Here is a 14,817-nt window from a genome sequence, read left to right on the forward strand (position 1 = left end):
GTTGAATGGTTGGACTCGTTCTTTTCCAACTTGGTGATTCAATGGAATCTACTTTTCCTCAAAAACCAAAATAACGAAAGGGATAATTCCTCCAGAAATTAATGCAGGTTTATACTGTTTTATAATTGATGGTAAAGAAGAATGATAAACCATACTGCCCTTAGTCCTTACTTATTGTTTCCTACAAGGGTTGGAATGTTATCTCAAAGATTATTCAGAACTGGAACACAAGTAATGTTGTATTTGAGATGAATTTTGGGTCTCAGTTTTGAAGAGATGTTGTAACTTACTATGAAACAATCTTTTTTTTTCTGTGTTGGGAAGAAGAAATTATTTCACTCTTGCAGTAAATTAATCTTGTGGTACTCACATGTTATTTTAAAAGGGGGTGGATCCTCTTAATAAATGAAACTTAACTGTTGTCTTTTGGGGCTTTGTGTTTATCTCCCCTTAAAAATATATGCAAATTGTCAACAGCTGCAGGCTTCCCTTCTGTCCTTTCCAGAAATACACAGCATATCTACTAAATGCTGTGTGTAATGGAAAGAAAGCAGTTTGACTAATCATTTGATAACTCAATTTAACCCATCACATTATACTGAAATTGAGTAGTCTCATCCATCTCTGCACTTGATTATCTGTTTGACCTGAGCAGATTTGTTAATCTGTTTGTGTCTATCTTAATTCATAAGCAACTGGACTTGCAAGAGATGGTTAGTATTCAATATTGAGTTCAGAATGTGTTAATAACTAATTTATCATCATATCTATGACCACCAGTCATGATCATGTTCAGACAATTTGATTTTTTAGTAGAATTTCTACTTTAACAACGATAATTTTTAATGTAATTGAAAGAAAACTATCGGTAAGCAGAAATAATTTTTGTCTGAAATGCTAGAAAGAGCTAGTGGGGTAATGTGTAGGTTGGATAATTCAATTCCTTTGCAAAGTGTTTTGCAACAGGCTGTAGAAAACTGCTTTACTAAAGCTTTCTTTCTCCCAGTGTGAAGACTTGTAGTAGTTTTGTAATTTTCCTTTTATGTTTTTCTTGCATTCTTAAATCTAGAAAAACAGTGACCTATACAGCACTTAAGGAAATTGGGTCTTACTATTTGTCATTTGTTTTCTACTCTAAAGACTTCCCAAAACTTAGCCACAGCAAGCAAAGTGTTCATCTTACTCTTAGTAACAGTCTTGATCTATCACACCCATTTCCAACTCATCTTTCCAAATGCAGAGAAAATAGGGAATTCTTTCCTTTGCAAAGGTCTGGTTAACCACTCAAGCGAGCAAACCCTCTCACAAAGAGGCAGGATCCTGGATTGAGGTAGTTGTCCTGAGGACCGCAGTCAGAAGTCCCTGAATTACTAAGGGCACAACTAGCCTGTATGTCAAACTACCACAAGTATCCTCTGCTTGTTGGGTCTCTGACACCAGTGTATGCAGCAATAGATTAAAAATACAACTGGGCACCACCTGTTCTTCTTATGTCCTGCCTCATTTTGATAGTAAAAGTACCAGCCTGGTTATTTAGGTCAGATTGCTCTGTGTTACGTTGTCAGAGGCACTGAACATATTAAAAATTGTTGTTTCCAAACTCTTTATGATTATATACGGTGTATTAACATTCACTGTAGAAGATTAACGGTTCTAGAACTGGGCAGCATAGAAAAGATAGCAGTGACTGAATTTGCTACACTGTGGTATTGCTTGTACATGGGGGGAAAAAAATAATACTGTGACTCCTCTGTAGTAACCAGATGGTGAGTGTAAGAAAACACCACTATTTAAAGGAAACTGTTGTGTATACATTTATATATGGGTGTATGTGCATATAAGCATACATATATGTAAAAATATGTATAAACCTTTCCATCAAAAGATCAGATAGAGACTTAAATTTGAATAATTTTCCAGAAGGCTCTGTGAAATAGTGATGTTAACGTTACGTCCAATCTAGAGTTGGAGTTTACTAAAGCATAATCAAGGCCTATATTTTAATATATAGTTAAAGAATTTGACTGCTTTATTTTCTAGTTAGCCAGTTTGCAATGCTCAGCACAGAGTTCCCAGCGCTTTGCTTCCCACTCTGTGCAGCCAGAGGGCTGAACCCTTCCAAGTCTGTGATTTTTCCAGCCCTAATTTGTTGTGAAGAAATGCAGGTTAGCAAACTTATTTTCAGTCTTGTCGGAAGTAGATACTTTGCTTGTTTTACTCATCTCTCTGCTTGATAGAGAGGGTAAAGGCATGTGCAGGACCACAGAACAGCGGAAAAAGCTTCAACAAGAAGGGTTTCTACAAATACACGGGCAGCGAAAGAAAGAGTAGAGAAGATGTGGGTCTGCTGCTGAATGGGGCAGGAAACCTGATGGCAATAGTGGAAAATGCTGAGGTACTTCATGTTTTCTTTGCCTCAGTCTTTAGTGGTAAATTCAGCTCTCAGGCCCTTGAGGCCAGGGGGAAAACCTGCAGCAAGGAAGATTTGTCGTTGATGAAGCAGGATCTCAGGGAACAATCTGGACATAGAAGTGCATGGATGCACCCACAAGTCCAGGGAACTATAGGCTGCCCAGCTTCACCTGAATCTCTGGGAAGGTAATAGAGAAACTGATCCTGGAAATAATTGTTCTACAATGAATCCAGCTGTCTCAGAACTAAATTGTCTTCCTTTGGACTTTCACCACATCTTACTTTCTTATTTTATGTATTATTTAAATTCCGAATCTGTCTGATTTTCATTTTGTTTTGTTTTTTTAAAAAGCTTGGATATATAATCTTCAACTGTCAAAACCTAACAAGGAATAGGAAGAACAGTTGAATTTATCCTAGTATCTGCCTGCAGGTAAAATTCCTTGAGCTAAGGGTATGCAAGGCATTATTCAGCCCCATTAGTCCCACCATAGACAAAGCAGGGTGCTGTTGCAGTCACTTCAGCTTTAAAAGATGAAAACGAGATTTTAAAAAACCCCATAACCCTTCCCTGTGTGAGGCTAGCCTCAGGAGAAACACAACAAGAGGGAAGGCATGATGTCCCTCCCCTGCTTTGCCTCAGAAGAATTTATTAACCCAGTAGCCCAATGATTCCTTTCTCCAGCCTGAGGCTCCTGTTTCCCCAGCTTACTCTCCCTACAAACAGCACCACTAGATGTTTCTAATACTCATTACATGCCCCATTACCCTGAAAAAAATTGAGAATAAAGTGCTTCTTAATGCCTGTAGGTCACTGCTGTCTGGGAGGTGGGAGGTGAGCTGCACAGTGTCCTTAGTGCCTTTTACCTGAATTGTTGTTGTTTTACTGTTGCCTCTTTGTATTCTTGCAATACCCTTTCTGGGAAAAGGTTATACTCTGCAAGTCATCATCGCTAATCTGTAGTGTATTTAACCCTGCATGTGGTTTTCATCCTTAACTAAATTAATACTTTTATTTGTGTTCTGTACATCTATCATATGGAGCAGAGCATGCTCCTACTGGTCTGTTGTGATTTCCATGTAGTCTCTGTTACTTGAGAAATAGTGCTTGAACAAACTTGGAAAGTCTGACTTTGTACACTCAGAGAACTTTTTCCCCTGAGAAGTTAATGTGCTGCGGTGACACTGAGTATGGAACCATCTGTGGTGAGTTTTAGGTATGATCTATGACCTTTAATGAGGGGAGGACAGCTGTTATTTTAAGACTGCCTGTACCGAAAATGCTAATATGTCATGCTGCAGACTTGGTTTGCTTATGCTAGTATTTAAATAACAACTCTGCGGAGTTGTGTGAATATGGAGAAGTGTTACATAAAAGAGAAAAGAGCCAGGTCTAATAAATAGATTTGAGATGGAACTTTTCGCAGACAGTTGTAGAATATGGCAAGATAAGAAAATTTATTTTATGATCGTATAATGCTGTTGTTCAAATAGTTTATGCACAGGGGTTTGAGCTGTGGATTTTTTTATGTCTTTGCAACTAGGACTGAAAGAAGCAAAGCAATGTATGAAACATGTATTCCTTCTAAAATGCCAGATAACTAGTGCTGGAAACTAACTGCAAAGCCTCAATATATTCCTGTGCATGTGGAAGAGAGGGGTGATGCTGATGTATAACTTCTGCTCTTGTACTTTATTGTGAGATTTATGAATTGTTTACAGTAATTATCTAAACTTTGATAAGCATGTGTGTCTTCAGTTTCCTCAATTTTAAATAGGATAGGGATATCCATCTTAGATTTGGCAGCTGCTAGGGGACAATGGACCTTAAATGGTTATCTCTGCATGGGACTACTGATCATATATGGAAGTGTGTGGAGGGGTCATATGAGTTCCATTCACACTCCATCTGAATCAAGTAATTCATTGCAAAACCAAGGCATATGGATTTCATGATCTATAAGGGCCTTCTGGTTTCTGCCTCCTGTGATTCCCTAATGATTTATAGTTGTTCCCTCAGTGCACCACTGAGTGGTGGCTGTGGGATTTTCCAACGTGGGAACAAATTTCCCACTGAGCTGTCTCAGCACATGGGGTATTTCCATTCTCAACAGTGATGCTTATGATAGTACAGGTGCTGGTATCGCTGACTTTGATGATTATCATTTGTCTTCTTGTTTTCCTACAATGCTGAGGATATGTCAGAGAGAACTTGGATGTGAAACAAAGGCAGTCTTTTTACCTACCCTTGGGAACTGATCTACCATGCCCCCATACAGCATATTGGAACTCTGTTGTAGAATTACTCAGTCTTTTGTCTTAAATCCAATTCTTATTCTGTTTGTAAACATGAAGATTTTAGCCTTTTGAAAACAGTTTATTTTAAAACTGGATAAATATCTGGTACATTTTTAGTATCCTATACCATTTAGTATAACCAGCACTACTGAATGAGGGAGAAAGCTTGGATTTAACATGGATTTAGCAAGATTGTTCACTACTGAAGGCCATAAATAACACATTTGTTAATTTGGGACATGTTTGTCTGAAGTGTGATTATAGTTATTATATAGCATCTTCGAGTGAATGGATAAAAATTAGAAGATACTATGTTTAAGAAAGGGTGTATTTTCTGTAGGTCTGCTCTGAGCTCATGATTTTCTGGTTTAAGAGATTGTTGGTACATAGGCAGGTTATCAGTCTTCATTGGAAAAAACTCTAAGTGCAAGGAATACAAAATGCTGAGTTCAATCCATAAGCATATTTTCAGCTTAAGTTTGGGCTATTAAATATGGCTCACGCATGTCAGAATTGAATCAGACTTTGTCTTTCAAACATAAATTAGGAATAATGAACCCAGAGATCTGATTCATGTACCTCCTGAACCTTATGTTCACCTCAGCTGATATATGTTCCTCCTGAACTTCATGAATTTTCTTCTAAATTTAACTTGTTATTTATCTCTGTTTCCCAATATCAAATGTCAAATTTTCCAGCAAACTCAGAACTGACCTCACTCTGCTTCCACTGAAGTCAGTCGTGAAACTTTGTTGACTTTATGAAAAGGATTTATTAGTGCTATTGCCTGTGAAAATGGAAGGCTGAACTCTGTGCCTCCAGGAAATCTGTTCTAGTCTTGTGATCCTATGACTTGAGTGGGAGCAGAGTAAGAGCAGTGTGAGTCCTTTTGCAAATCCAGTCTTAAACTTTGACTACCCGAGCAAGAGCATCTGGAAGAGAGAGGCTTCCTCTGTGTGGGACACCTATAATTTTGCAAAAAAAGTTACAGGGCTGGCTGGATTCAGAGTTCTGTAATCATCCAATCAAAGCAATTGCCAAAATGTGGTTTGGAAGGTCAGAGCTAAACTTGTATATGAAACAGAAATATCTTCCAGCCCATCAGGTGCACTATGCATTTTTGGTGAGGCAGTGCCTGTTTGTAGCTTTATGCCTTGTGAGAGCAGTTTCTAGATGAAGCAAGCCTAAATCAGACATGGAAAGTTCTGGTTTGCCCAGAAGATGAAGTGGGTGTGCATGGCTGCAGGCATTGCCAGATTTGCTGCCAGGAGAAGGGAAGAAAGAAACGACTAATAGCCAAAATGTCATTTGCAGCTGTTGACTGGAGAAGTCCACAATGCCACCATCCATGGACAGCTCTGGGTTAAAGGGCTTTTCTCTTTCATTGCAATAAGCATTAATGTTTCTGCCTTCATCTGGGGTCAGCTAGGCAGAAGTTCAGCAAGGGAAAACACTGGAAGCCTCAGTATACAAATCTGATCTGTGACAATGAATGCTTCATCCAGGACCGAGAATGAAAAAAACCCCAGCCTAAACCCCAAAGTAGCCCAAAAAAACAGCCTCACATGGATAGTGGGATGTTGCAAGAATCACTTCTGTGAGATTCAGGGCAAAGAATAAGCAATGTCAAATTTTTTTATGTATAAATGTGTGATCTATGGATGTTTGTAGTATGAGTGGTCACACTTCTGTGACTAGCATGGTCTGTTAAGTGCCTATTGTGTCTTATATGTATTTAAAGTGTGAATGTTATAAATTTTACTCTATCCCAATTAAAGGGATAAAATGAACATCTTTTAATATAGAAGCAGGAATTTTAGCTTGTGATCAAGTGCAGAATACATATTATGTATGTTATGTGTCAGTGTACACTCACAAGCTTATTTTTATCTTCAGAAGATTTCAACAACAGTAAGCTTGTAAACTGCAGGAGTATAGATACAGAAGGCCAAATTCAAGTGATGGAAGTGTAAAGCCAAGGAATTTATTTTGCTTTTGTGGAATTATTTTGAATTTCTTTTAGGAAACAGCAGGATTTAGCTTTGTCAGTGTGCTTCTGAATGTTTTACGTGTGGGAAAATGGAGGCATATGAGGATTGAGACTTGTCCAAGGTCACTTAATGGGTCAGGAAAACTATGGGAAGAGAGTCAGTACGGTGAAGTTTTCTTCTAAAACCACTGATGCACCCAAACTTGTTGACTTACAATGGAATCCAGCCAAGGTTCTTTTATGAAAGAGCCACGGCTAGTAATTTGAAGCTTTATATCTGAACCTGGAGAGATTACTTGTTCAGCAGTAGGACCCCAGTTACTAGTACTGAACACAGAGCAAGACAGCAACATTGCTCTTTCGTTTAAGCATAGTTGAAGACATATTTATTAAAATGAATATAGTTCATATTTCCAGAAAGAAAAAATTAGGAAACAGTTGAAAACACAAGCCAACAAGATGCAATCTGGCAAAGTAAAACCTGGGGGATCCAGAACTTCAGGCAGATAATCTTACTGGAGGATGTAATAGTTAGTTCTGCATCACTTAGGGAGTTGATTTTATTTTTAAAACTCTTTATAAGTGAATGCTACAAACTGTCACCCTAGATGTAGAAGTTGAAATTTTCTTACATGGGTCATGCAACAGGTCATATTAGACTGTTTTGAAATATAGAAAATATTGACAATATGAAATGTAGAAATTTCTACATGACTAAAATCACTGTTATTCTAAAATAATTGAATAGCCAATTCTTAAAGGGAAGAAAAAAATAAATGCAGTAGGTTTATTGCACAAGTTAGGCTGTGATTGCAGGTTCATTACTCTCTTACTGTTTCAGACTCTCTCTGCATATAGTGCTGATGATGACTTTGCCACTATGCGATGTCAAGTAACCTTGTGGTCTTTAACAGCGCAATACCAAATTAACCTTCATTACTACTTAGCTGGAGGTTTCCAGCCTCTATGTATTGGAAAAGTTGCCCCCAGATATAACATGAATAGAATAATTTTGAAGTGGTGGGAGAGATCTATGGAACCCAATGCTGCTTTCTTGCCTCTAGTTCACAGGTTTGACCTAGGGCTGGGCTGTTTGAGAAGGTATATGGAGTACAGTAGGTTGATTCATCACTCCATCAGACATTTTCTTCAGCAATGGTGAGAGCCAAGGAACTAGCACTAGCACTTGCCTTGGCCATGGTGGAGTTGTCCTCTGGGAGATAGCCCTTGCTTGAGGTTTACACTTCCTTGGAAAGGATTTATATTGCAAAAGCGAAGACTTCCAGCATCAACTTAAATCCCTGGATTGTGGTGAATTATTTGGAATAAAATAATTTTGAAGTCTGATATGGTCGTTGCTATTCCCTGCCTATTTCCCTGCCTTTTTCCCTGGGAAAGAAGCAACCAGGCTAGTCTATGGTGTGTTTTGGGTTTTCATCAGTTGGACAAGTATGTCAACACTAGGATTTCCAAGTCGCAGGGAGGGCACATCACAGCCCTGATTGCACGGATTCCAGATTTCAGCTTCAGCTTCGATGTTGAGTGGTATGGTCACAACTGTCTTTCTGTGAGGACGGGAAGAAAGTGGCCATCTTTGCAAGTCACTCATTTCTCAGAAAGATAAAAGAAATCCTCAATGAAATTAACAGTCACAACTTTTGCATCTGTGTGGTAAATTAATTCAAGCAATAGGGCAAGATCTGCTCACCAGAAACTGCAAGGCAACAGCTGACTCAGCTCTGTCCTCTCCCTACAGTTACACAGAGAATAACGCCAACGTCTTGTTTAGGACTCTGTGGCCACAGCAGGGCGTTTTTGCTTTTGAAACCTATTGAACTGTTGAAAGGAACTAAAATAATTAAAGGCCCATTCTTGCCTAAGCATTTTTTTTTTGACCTCTGTGTGCAAAATAGAGAGCCTCTTGATATTTTTATCTGTTTGTGTATGAGAGAATGTTTGTGGCATTTTTTGAAATACACCAAGAGACAGAATATTGATGAACGCTAGCATCAGTATGTATGTGTATTTATATGCTCACACAGGTTTATGCATGGGTACCTGGAAACCTGTTTGTACATATGTATATACAGATGTGTATGTATGTACATATACATATTTGCATACGTATTTACGTGCATATGAAATAGAAATAAATCTTAATCATGTAGCAGTTAAATGATATTAGAACAGTTGATAGAATTTCATGCTATTCCATCTAATTTAAATGATCAAAATAATCCTTGTGACCTTTAAAAATAATTCTCTAAATCTGTGAAAACTCCGTGTGTTTCTGTTGGAGTTTGGTTGATTGCTTGTGAGGGAAGTAAGTACAAAATGTAACATTTGCAAAAAAACATTGTCTCATTTTCACTTAGTCTGTAAGGTCAGGACTGGCTTTCTGATTGTAGATGTATGCAGGCAACATAGATACCTCCATTTCAGCTACTCGCATGAGGTTCCCTATGCAGACAACGTGGACATTTGATTCATGCAACCAGTGGATTCCTGTGGGAATCCTAAAGCAGACATCTAAAGTGGGAAGAAGATACAGTAAAATTGTTTTTCCTGATATAGCAGAAGGAGTCTAGTTTAATTGACTCAGTTGTAGACATTTACCTTGCAGGTCATTGAGGTGAAGCCTACCTTAGGAAACCAACTCCTGTGTTAGATATAGATATGGATGTCTGTTGGAGGTTCTTGGGAACGCTCAGTCACATGCAGGATCCCCAGTTGCTTTGCAAGGAGCTAGTGGCTGTACCTGCTCAGGAACTTGGATGCAGGCATTATGACCTGTGTCCTTTAATGTAGTTAGGTGTATTCAGAAAGCTTTTATTTAAATCAGTTGGATCTACATGCAAACATGGATGGAACTGCTCCCAGTTTACCTCTTAATTAAGTGAATACCTTTGTAAACCTGGTTATACGTGACCTCTGAAGAAGAGAGTGGACCCTCTAGTCGATCAGAAGCCTGTGAATATTACTGTTCATTTATTCCCTGTTGATGCAAAGGAAGTCTTTCACTGTGGAACTCCCTAGTGCTTTGCCTCTTTATTTATTCTGAATTTTTTACTGATTTCTCTAGTTAAATTATTTGTGTGTGGTTCATTTTACAGAGTATTCAGATATATGGCAACCCTTAAATGTGTCCTCTGTTCTCATGGATTCATCCATCTCGAAATTTGAAGTTGTGCAAGTCAGCAGAGATATATCCAATGACTTTTCCACTGCCAGAGACTTTTGTCTGTCAGGTAAGAAATGGTTATTTGTAGCTTTGCAGAAAATAATGGCTTGTGAGACTGAAAAAACCCATCAATAGCAGCTTCTCCCCTCTCTCCCTATACCACCCTTTCTTACACAGACACATTGATTTTAATTGCTTTTAAAACCAACCTAGTGTCTGTGATTTTGAGAGCAGCAATCTGAAATTATTTAGCTAATTGAAGACAGAATGTATACAAAGTGTCACATGGTGGTTGGGTGATTTTGACACCTCTTCGGGGCAGAGACCTCTTACCTGTCCAGATATGGTATCGCTTGGAGAATATTGTAATGCCTAATTACAGGCAAAACGTAGTTATTTTTTAAAGAACAGTTAAGAGATCTTTATCAAGTGAGACAGATGATAGTCACCTACAATTACCTAGAGGAACCTGTAGGTGTGGTGCGGGAAGGCAGGTTAGCTGAGAGCTGGGCTTGGGCTGTAGTAGCAACAAAGGAAACTGCTTTAATCAAGAGCCTGACTAGACAGCAGAGTCCTGGAAAATCCTCAGATGCTACAGAGTGGCAGAAATTTGATGCTACAGAGTGGGAACAAGTTATTGTTCCCACCTACCTCAGAAGATGGCCCTTATAATGGTCCTATTTTTTGCTGAAGATGATCCTCACTTCATGTAGGTGAACATAGTATTATTTTTTCCTTTCCTTTTCCCATATCTTTTTGAAGAAGCCTTTCTAAAGGAAAAGTGTAGGATATCCGCCTCTGCGTACAAACTGGGGCAAGTGAGAGGATCACTTTTCTTATTCTGAAACCTTCCCCTAAGGCTCCCTGGGGACAGCTGAGATCTTCAATACTTCCTTAGACAATGTTTCTGTTCTCCTAATGGCTGTGATACCAGTTCTCTTGCTGTATTACTCTGTTTTAAAGCCAATATAAATCTTTGGCTATTCTGGAGAATTTCTTGGCTATTTTGGAGAATGTTCTGGGGATCTTAGGACTTTTATGCCTTATTTTTCTGCTTCAGAGCAGAATCCTTATGCTTAACCCATTATAAAACCTTTCTTTTAAGCATCTTATAAGTGTCATAGAAAATACATTGAACATACATTTTTACCTGCCTTTTTTATTTGTCTTCACCTTACAGTTTGTTCAAAGAACCAGTTGTGTATAGTGGTCACACTGGAAATCCATCCTTCAGCCATAAGATGTCTTTTCTACCCTGATACACAGATATGCACATACGGCTTGCAAGGGCACAGCTGCTGGGTTTTACTCAAAGAACCAGCTACATATATCTATAGGAGGCAAGGTAAGACAGGTTAAGGCTGAGGAGGAAGGAACTCGACTCTGGTGGCCTGTGCACTATTCTTGTGCACAGGAGTGTGAGGAAATCTTCAGCAGACATGAAGCAGTGTGGATGTCTCCTAGCCAGTTGTCCATTGTTGTTTTAGTGGAGTTTCAGACAAGTGGGAGGGGAAAATGTCCCCGAATATTTTTCGACAAAAATGTATAAAATCATGATGTTATCATCTAATGTTGAAGTAGGTATAATAAGGAAGTCTGATCTGTAAAAGAGGTTTTGGAAAGTGCAGAATGTTAAAAACAAACAAAATCAGCATTAAAAGTCTAACTCCTTTCTCTTCATCTCCAGTAGATGTTTTCAGATGTTCTTCCTTCTAAGGTCTGCAAATAACAGAAGACATGTTGAAAACTCACTGTCAACTGACAGTGTTAAGGACTATCTCTGCAGAAAAGAAAGAAAAAAATCAAGCAAAGATCAACTCATATTTTTAAAGAAGTGAAAACTATATATGAGAGAAATGTCTCGCATGATAAAACAGTCACTGGAAAGGGGACTGAATTGAAAGTCTTTCCTGGGGAGAGTCCAAATCAATGACCTCTGTGGTTTTCTTTCTTCTCTCTGACTCACTATAAATGTTTAAATACTTAACATTGTGCTTTGTAGAGTCAGGGGGGAGGGGGGAAGTTTGAAAATCTCTCTAACTTTTTATAGAAATGCTCAGATTTGTATTCTAATGTGATGTCTGATCTGGAAGAAGTGTTTGAAAAAGTGTTTGGAAAGTTCAGTGTTCATATCCAGGGGCTAATATCTAGCACAGCCTGAACTGTTTTATAGGGAGAAAATGACACAAATTTATCTATGCTTCATTTGAAGAAGTGAATTAGACATTTAAAAGTTTAAAATTAAGGGAAATGGGATTAATTTTCATTTCTGAAATGAAAAACTTGAAAAATCAATTTATTTTTCCTCTGTTCCCCTCACAATAGATTTATTCCTGCCCATTTCGGAGTCAGATTTAAATCCGTCTGTGTACATCCCATCCCATGGAGATCTGATGGGCAAATCCCAGGTGATCCACATTGGTTCAGAGTGCAGAAATATCAGCCAGTTCCTGGGCATCCCATATGCTGCACCTCCCCTTGCAGAGAGGCGCTTCAGTCCTCCAGAGCCGTTTGCTTGGGTAGAAACCTGGAATGCTACTGTAGCTCGGTAAGAAACCCCTTTGATCATCTGCAGAAGTGCATGTCCATCCAGGTGTAGAAAAGTATCTGGAGTGATGACCATAATAGTCATGTCCTTTCTTGCAAAAGAACCTACAGGGTACAGATACAAGTTTGGGACTTTGTTTAGCACAAGGAATAATTTCTCCATCTATTTGTTAATGCATGCAAGCACCTCAGATTACAGTACATTGCCTTGATTCTATGCATAACTCCCCACTGACTGCTGTAAATCCACCTTCATTCTGAGTACTCGTAAGTTATCTGTAATATTCATACAATTACATTTTACTTTTGCTGAGACATACATTTGTAGATTATTTAATCAAACAGGGGCACTTTAACTGTGATGTAACCTGAAGCTGTGGCTCTCATATAGAAATCCTCTGCCTATTATTGTCTAGGAGATCAGACTGAAGGACTCAGCTAGCCTTCTCTGTCCAAAAACTATTAAAAGCCAGATACTTTCTAAATGGCTTGGACAGAAGTACAGAAGTTATAAACATTTCAGGTAATGCCTTAAGAGGAAATGAGAGCTAGGAACGGTATTATCAGATGAGCTAAATTTCTCCTAAGCGTCTATGTCTAATGTGGGCTGACCCTGGCTCTCCAGGGCTGGGCAGACATCACAGTAAGTGAGTTTAAGTTGGAGGGTCTCTATGCACAGAGCCTTTGTCTGCAAGTTTGTGTTTCATTTAGTCTTGTGATATGAATCTTCATTTTGTTGCTTTGGGGAACCACAATGGCAAGCTGTGAATGTGTATTTTGTAATTAAAGAAAAGAGGGTTTGATAAGGCAGGTCTTGCCAGACTAACCTGATCGCCTTCTATGACAAAGTGACTCGGCTGCTGGATGAGGGAAAGGCTGTGGATGTATCTTCCTGGACTTCAGCAAAGCCTTTGACACAGTTTCTCACAGCATTCTGCTTCGGAAACTGTCAGCCTCTGGGCTGGACAGGCGCACACTCTCCTGGGTGGAAAACTGGTTGGATGGCCGGGCCCAGAGGGTGGTGGTAAATGGTGTGAAATCCAGCTGGAGGCCAGTGACAAGTGGGGTTCCCCAGGGCTCAGTGCTGGGTCCCGCCCTGTTCAATGTCTTCATCAATGACCTGGATGAAGGCATCGAGTGCATCCTTAGCAAGTTTGCAGGTGACACTAAGCTGGGTGGAAGTGTTGATCTGCTGGAGGGTCGGGAGGCTCTGCAAAGGGATCTGGACAGGCTGGACCGCTGGGCAGAGTCCAATGGCATGAGGTTTAACAAGGCCAAATGCCGGGTCCTGCACTTGGGGCACAACAACCCTATGCAGTGCTACAGACTAGGAGAAGTCTGTCTAGAAAGCTGCCTGGAGGAGAGGGACCTGGGGGTGTTGGTTGACAACCGACTGAATATGAGCCAGCAGTGTGCCCAAGTGGCCAAGAAGGCCAATGGCATCTTGGCTTGTATCAGAAACGGCGTGACCAGCAGGTCCAGGGAGGTTGTTCTCCCTCTGTACTCGGCACTGGTGAGACCGCTCCTCGAATACTGTGTTCAGTTCTGGGCCCCTCACCACAAGAAGGATGTTGAGGCTCTGGAGTGAGTCCAGAGAAGAGCAGTGAAGCTGGTGAAGGGGCTGGAGAACAGGCCTTATGAGGAGCGGCTGAGAGAGCTGGGGTTGTTTAGCCTGGAGAAGAGGAGGCTGAGGGGTGACCTCATTGCTCTCTACAACTACCTGAAAGGAGGTTGTAGAGAGGAGGGTGCTGGCCTCTTCTCCCAAGTGACAGGGGACAGGACAAGAGGGAATGGCCTCAAGCTCCGCCAGGGGAGGTTTAGGCTGGACGTTAGGAAAAAATTCTTTACAGAAAGGGTCATTGGGCACTGGAACAGGCTGCCCAGGGAGGTGGTTGAGTCACCTTCCCTGGAGGTGTTTAAGGCACGGGTGGACAAGGTGCTGAGGGATATGGTTTAGTGTTTGATAGGAATGGTTGGACTCGATGATCCGGTGGGTCTCTTCCAACCTGGTTATTCTGTGATTCTGTGATTCTGTGATAATGCTACTTAAAATATCTGTGCTGTGGAACCTGTTAGGACAGTGGATTTTTTTTTTTTTAATCCATAGAAATAGAAATTTAGCAGCAACAAGAAACAAGAGACGAAAGTGGAATATTTTTTATAGTGTCCTGGCTCTGTGTAATAAAAGCCAACTGTAGAGCACATGAAACCCATTTGAGCGAGCGATGCTGCACGTGTTCAGAGGTGGTTCATACACAAGAGCTAGTTCAAATTTCTTTCTATGAAAAGCAGACTGTTTCCTGGCAGACATGAGGAGCTGCAAGGAAAAATAAGATTATAGAAAAAAAAAACCAGAAGATTGAAGGTGTAGAACATTCAGAAGGAGAAA

General features: G+C 39.9%; 1 protein-coding gene across 1 annotated transcript in view; it reads left to right on the forward strand.

Moving 5' to 3' along the window:
- The window catches only part of TG (thyroglobulin), a 160,568-nt gene that overhangs the window by 68,010 nt on the left and 77,741 nt on the right, over window positions 1–14,817 (forward strand). Inside the window, exons 36-38 of the mRNA XM_069853184.1 lie at window positions 9,814–9,948; window positions 11,062–11,226; window positions 12,207–12,429. Coding sequence (XP_069709285.1) covers window positions 9,814–9,948; window positions 11,062–11,226; window positions 12,207–12,429 — 523 coding nt within the window. The remainder of the gene's footprint in view (window positions 1–9,813; window positions 9,949–11,061; window positions 11,227–12,206; window positions 12,430–14,817) is intronic.

This window comes from Phaenicophaeus curvirostris, chromosome 3, assembly GCF_032191515.1.
Source record: "Phaenicophaeus curvirostris isolate KB17595 chromosome 3, BPBGC_Pcur_1.0, whole genome shotgun sequence".
Lineage (NCBI taxonomy): Eukaryota > Metazoa > Chordata > Aves > Cuculiformes > Cuculidae > Phaenicophaeus > Phaenicophaeus curvirostris.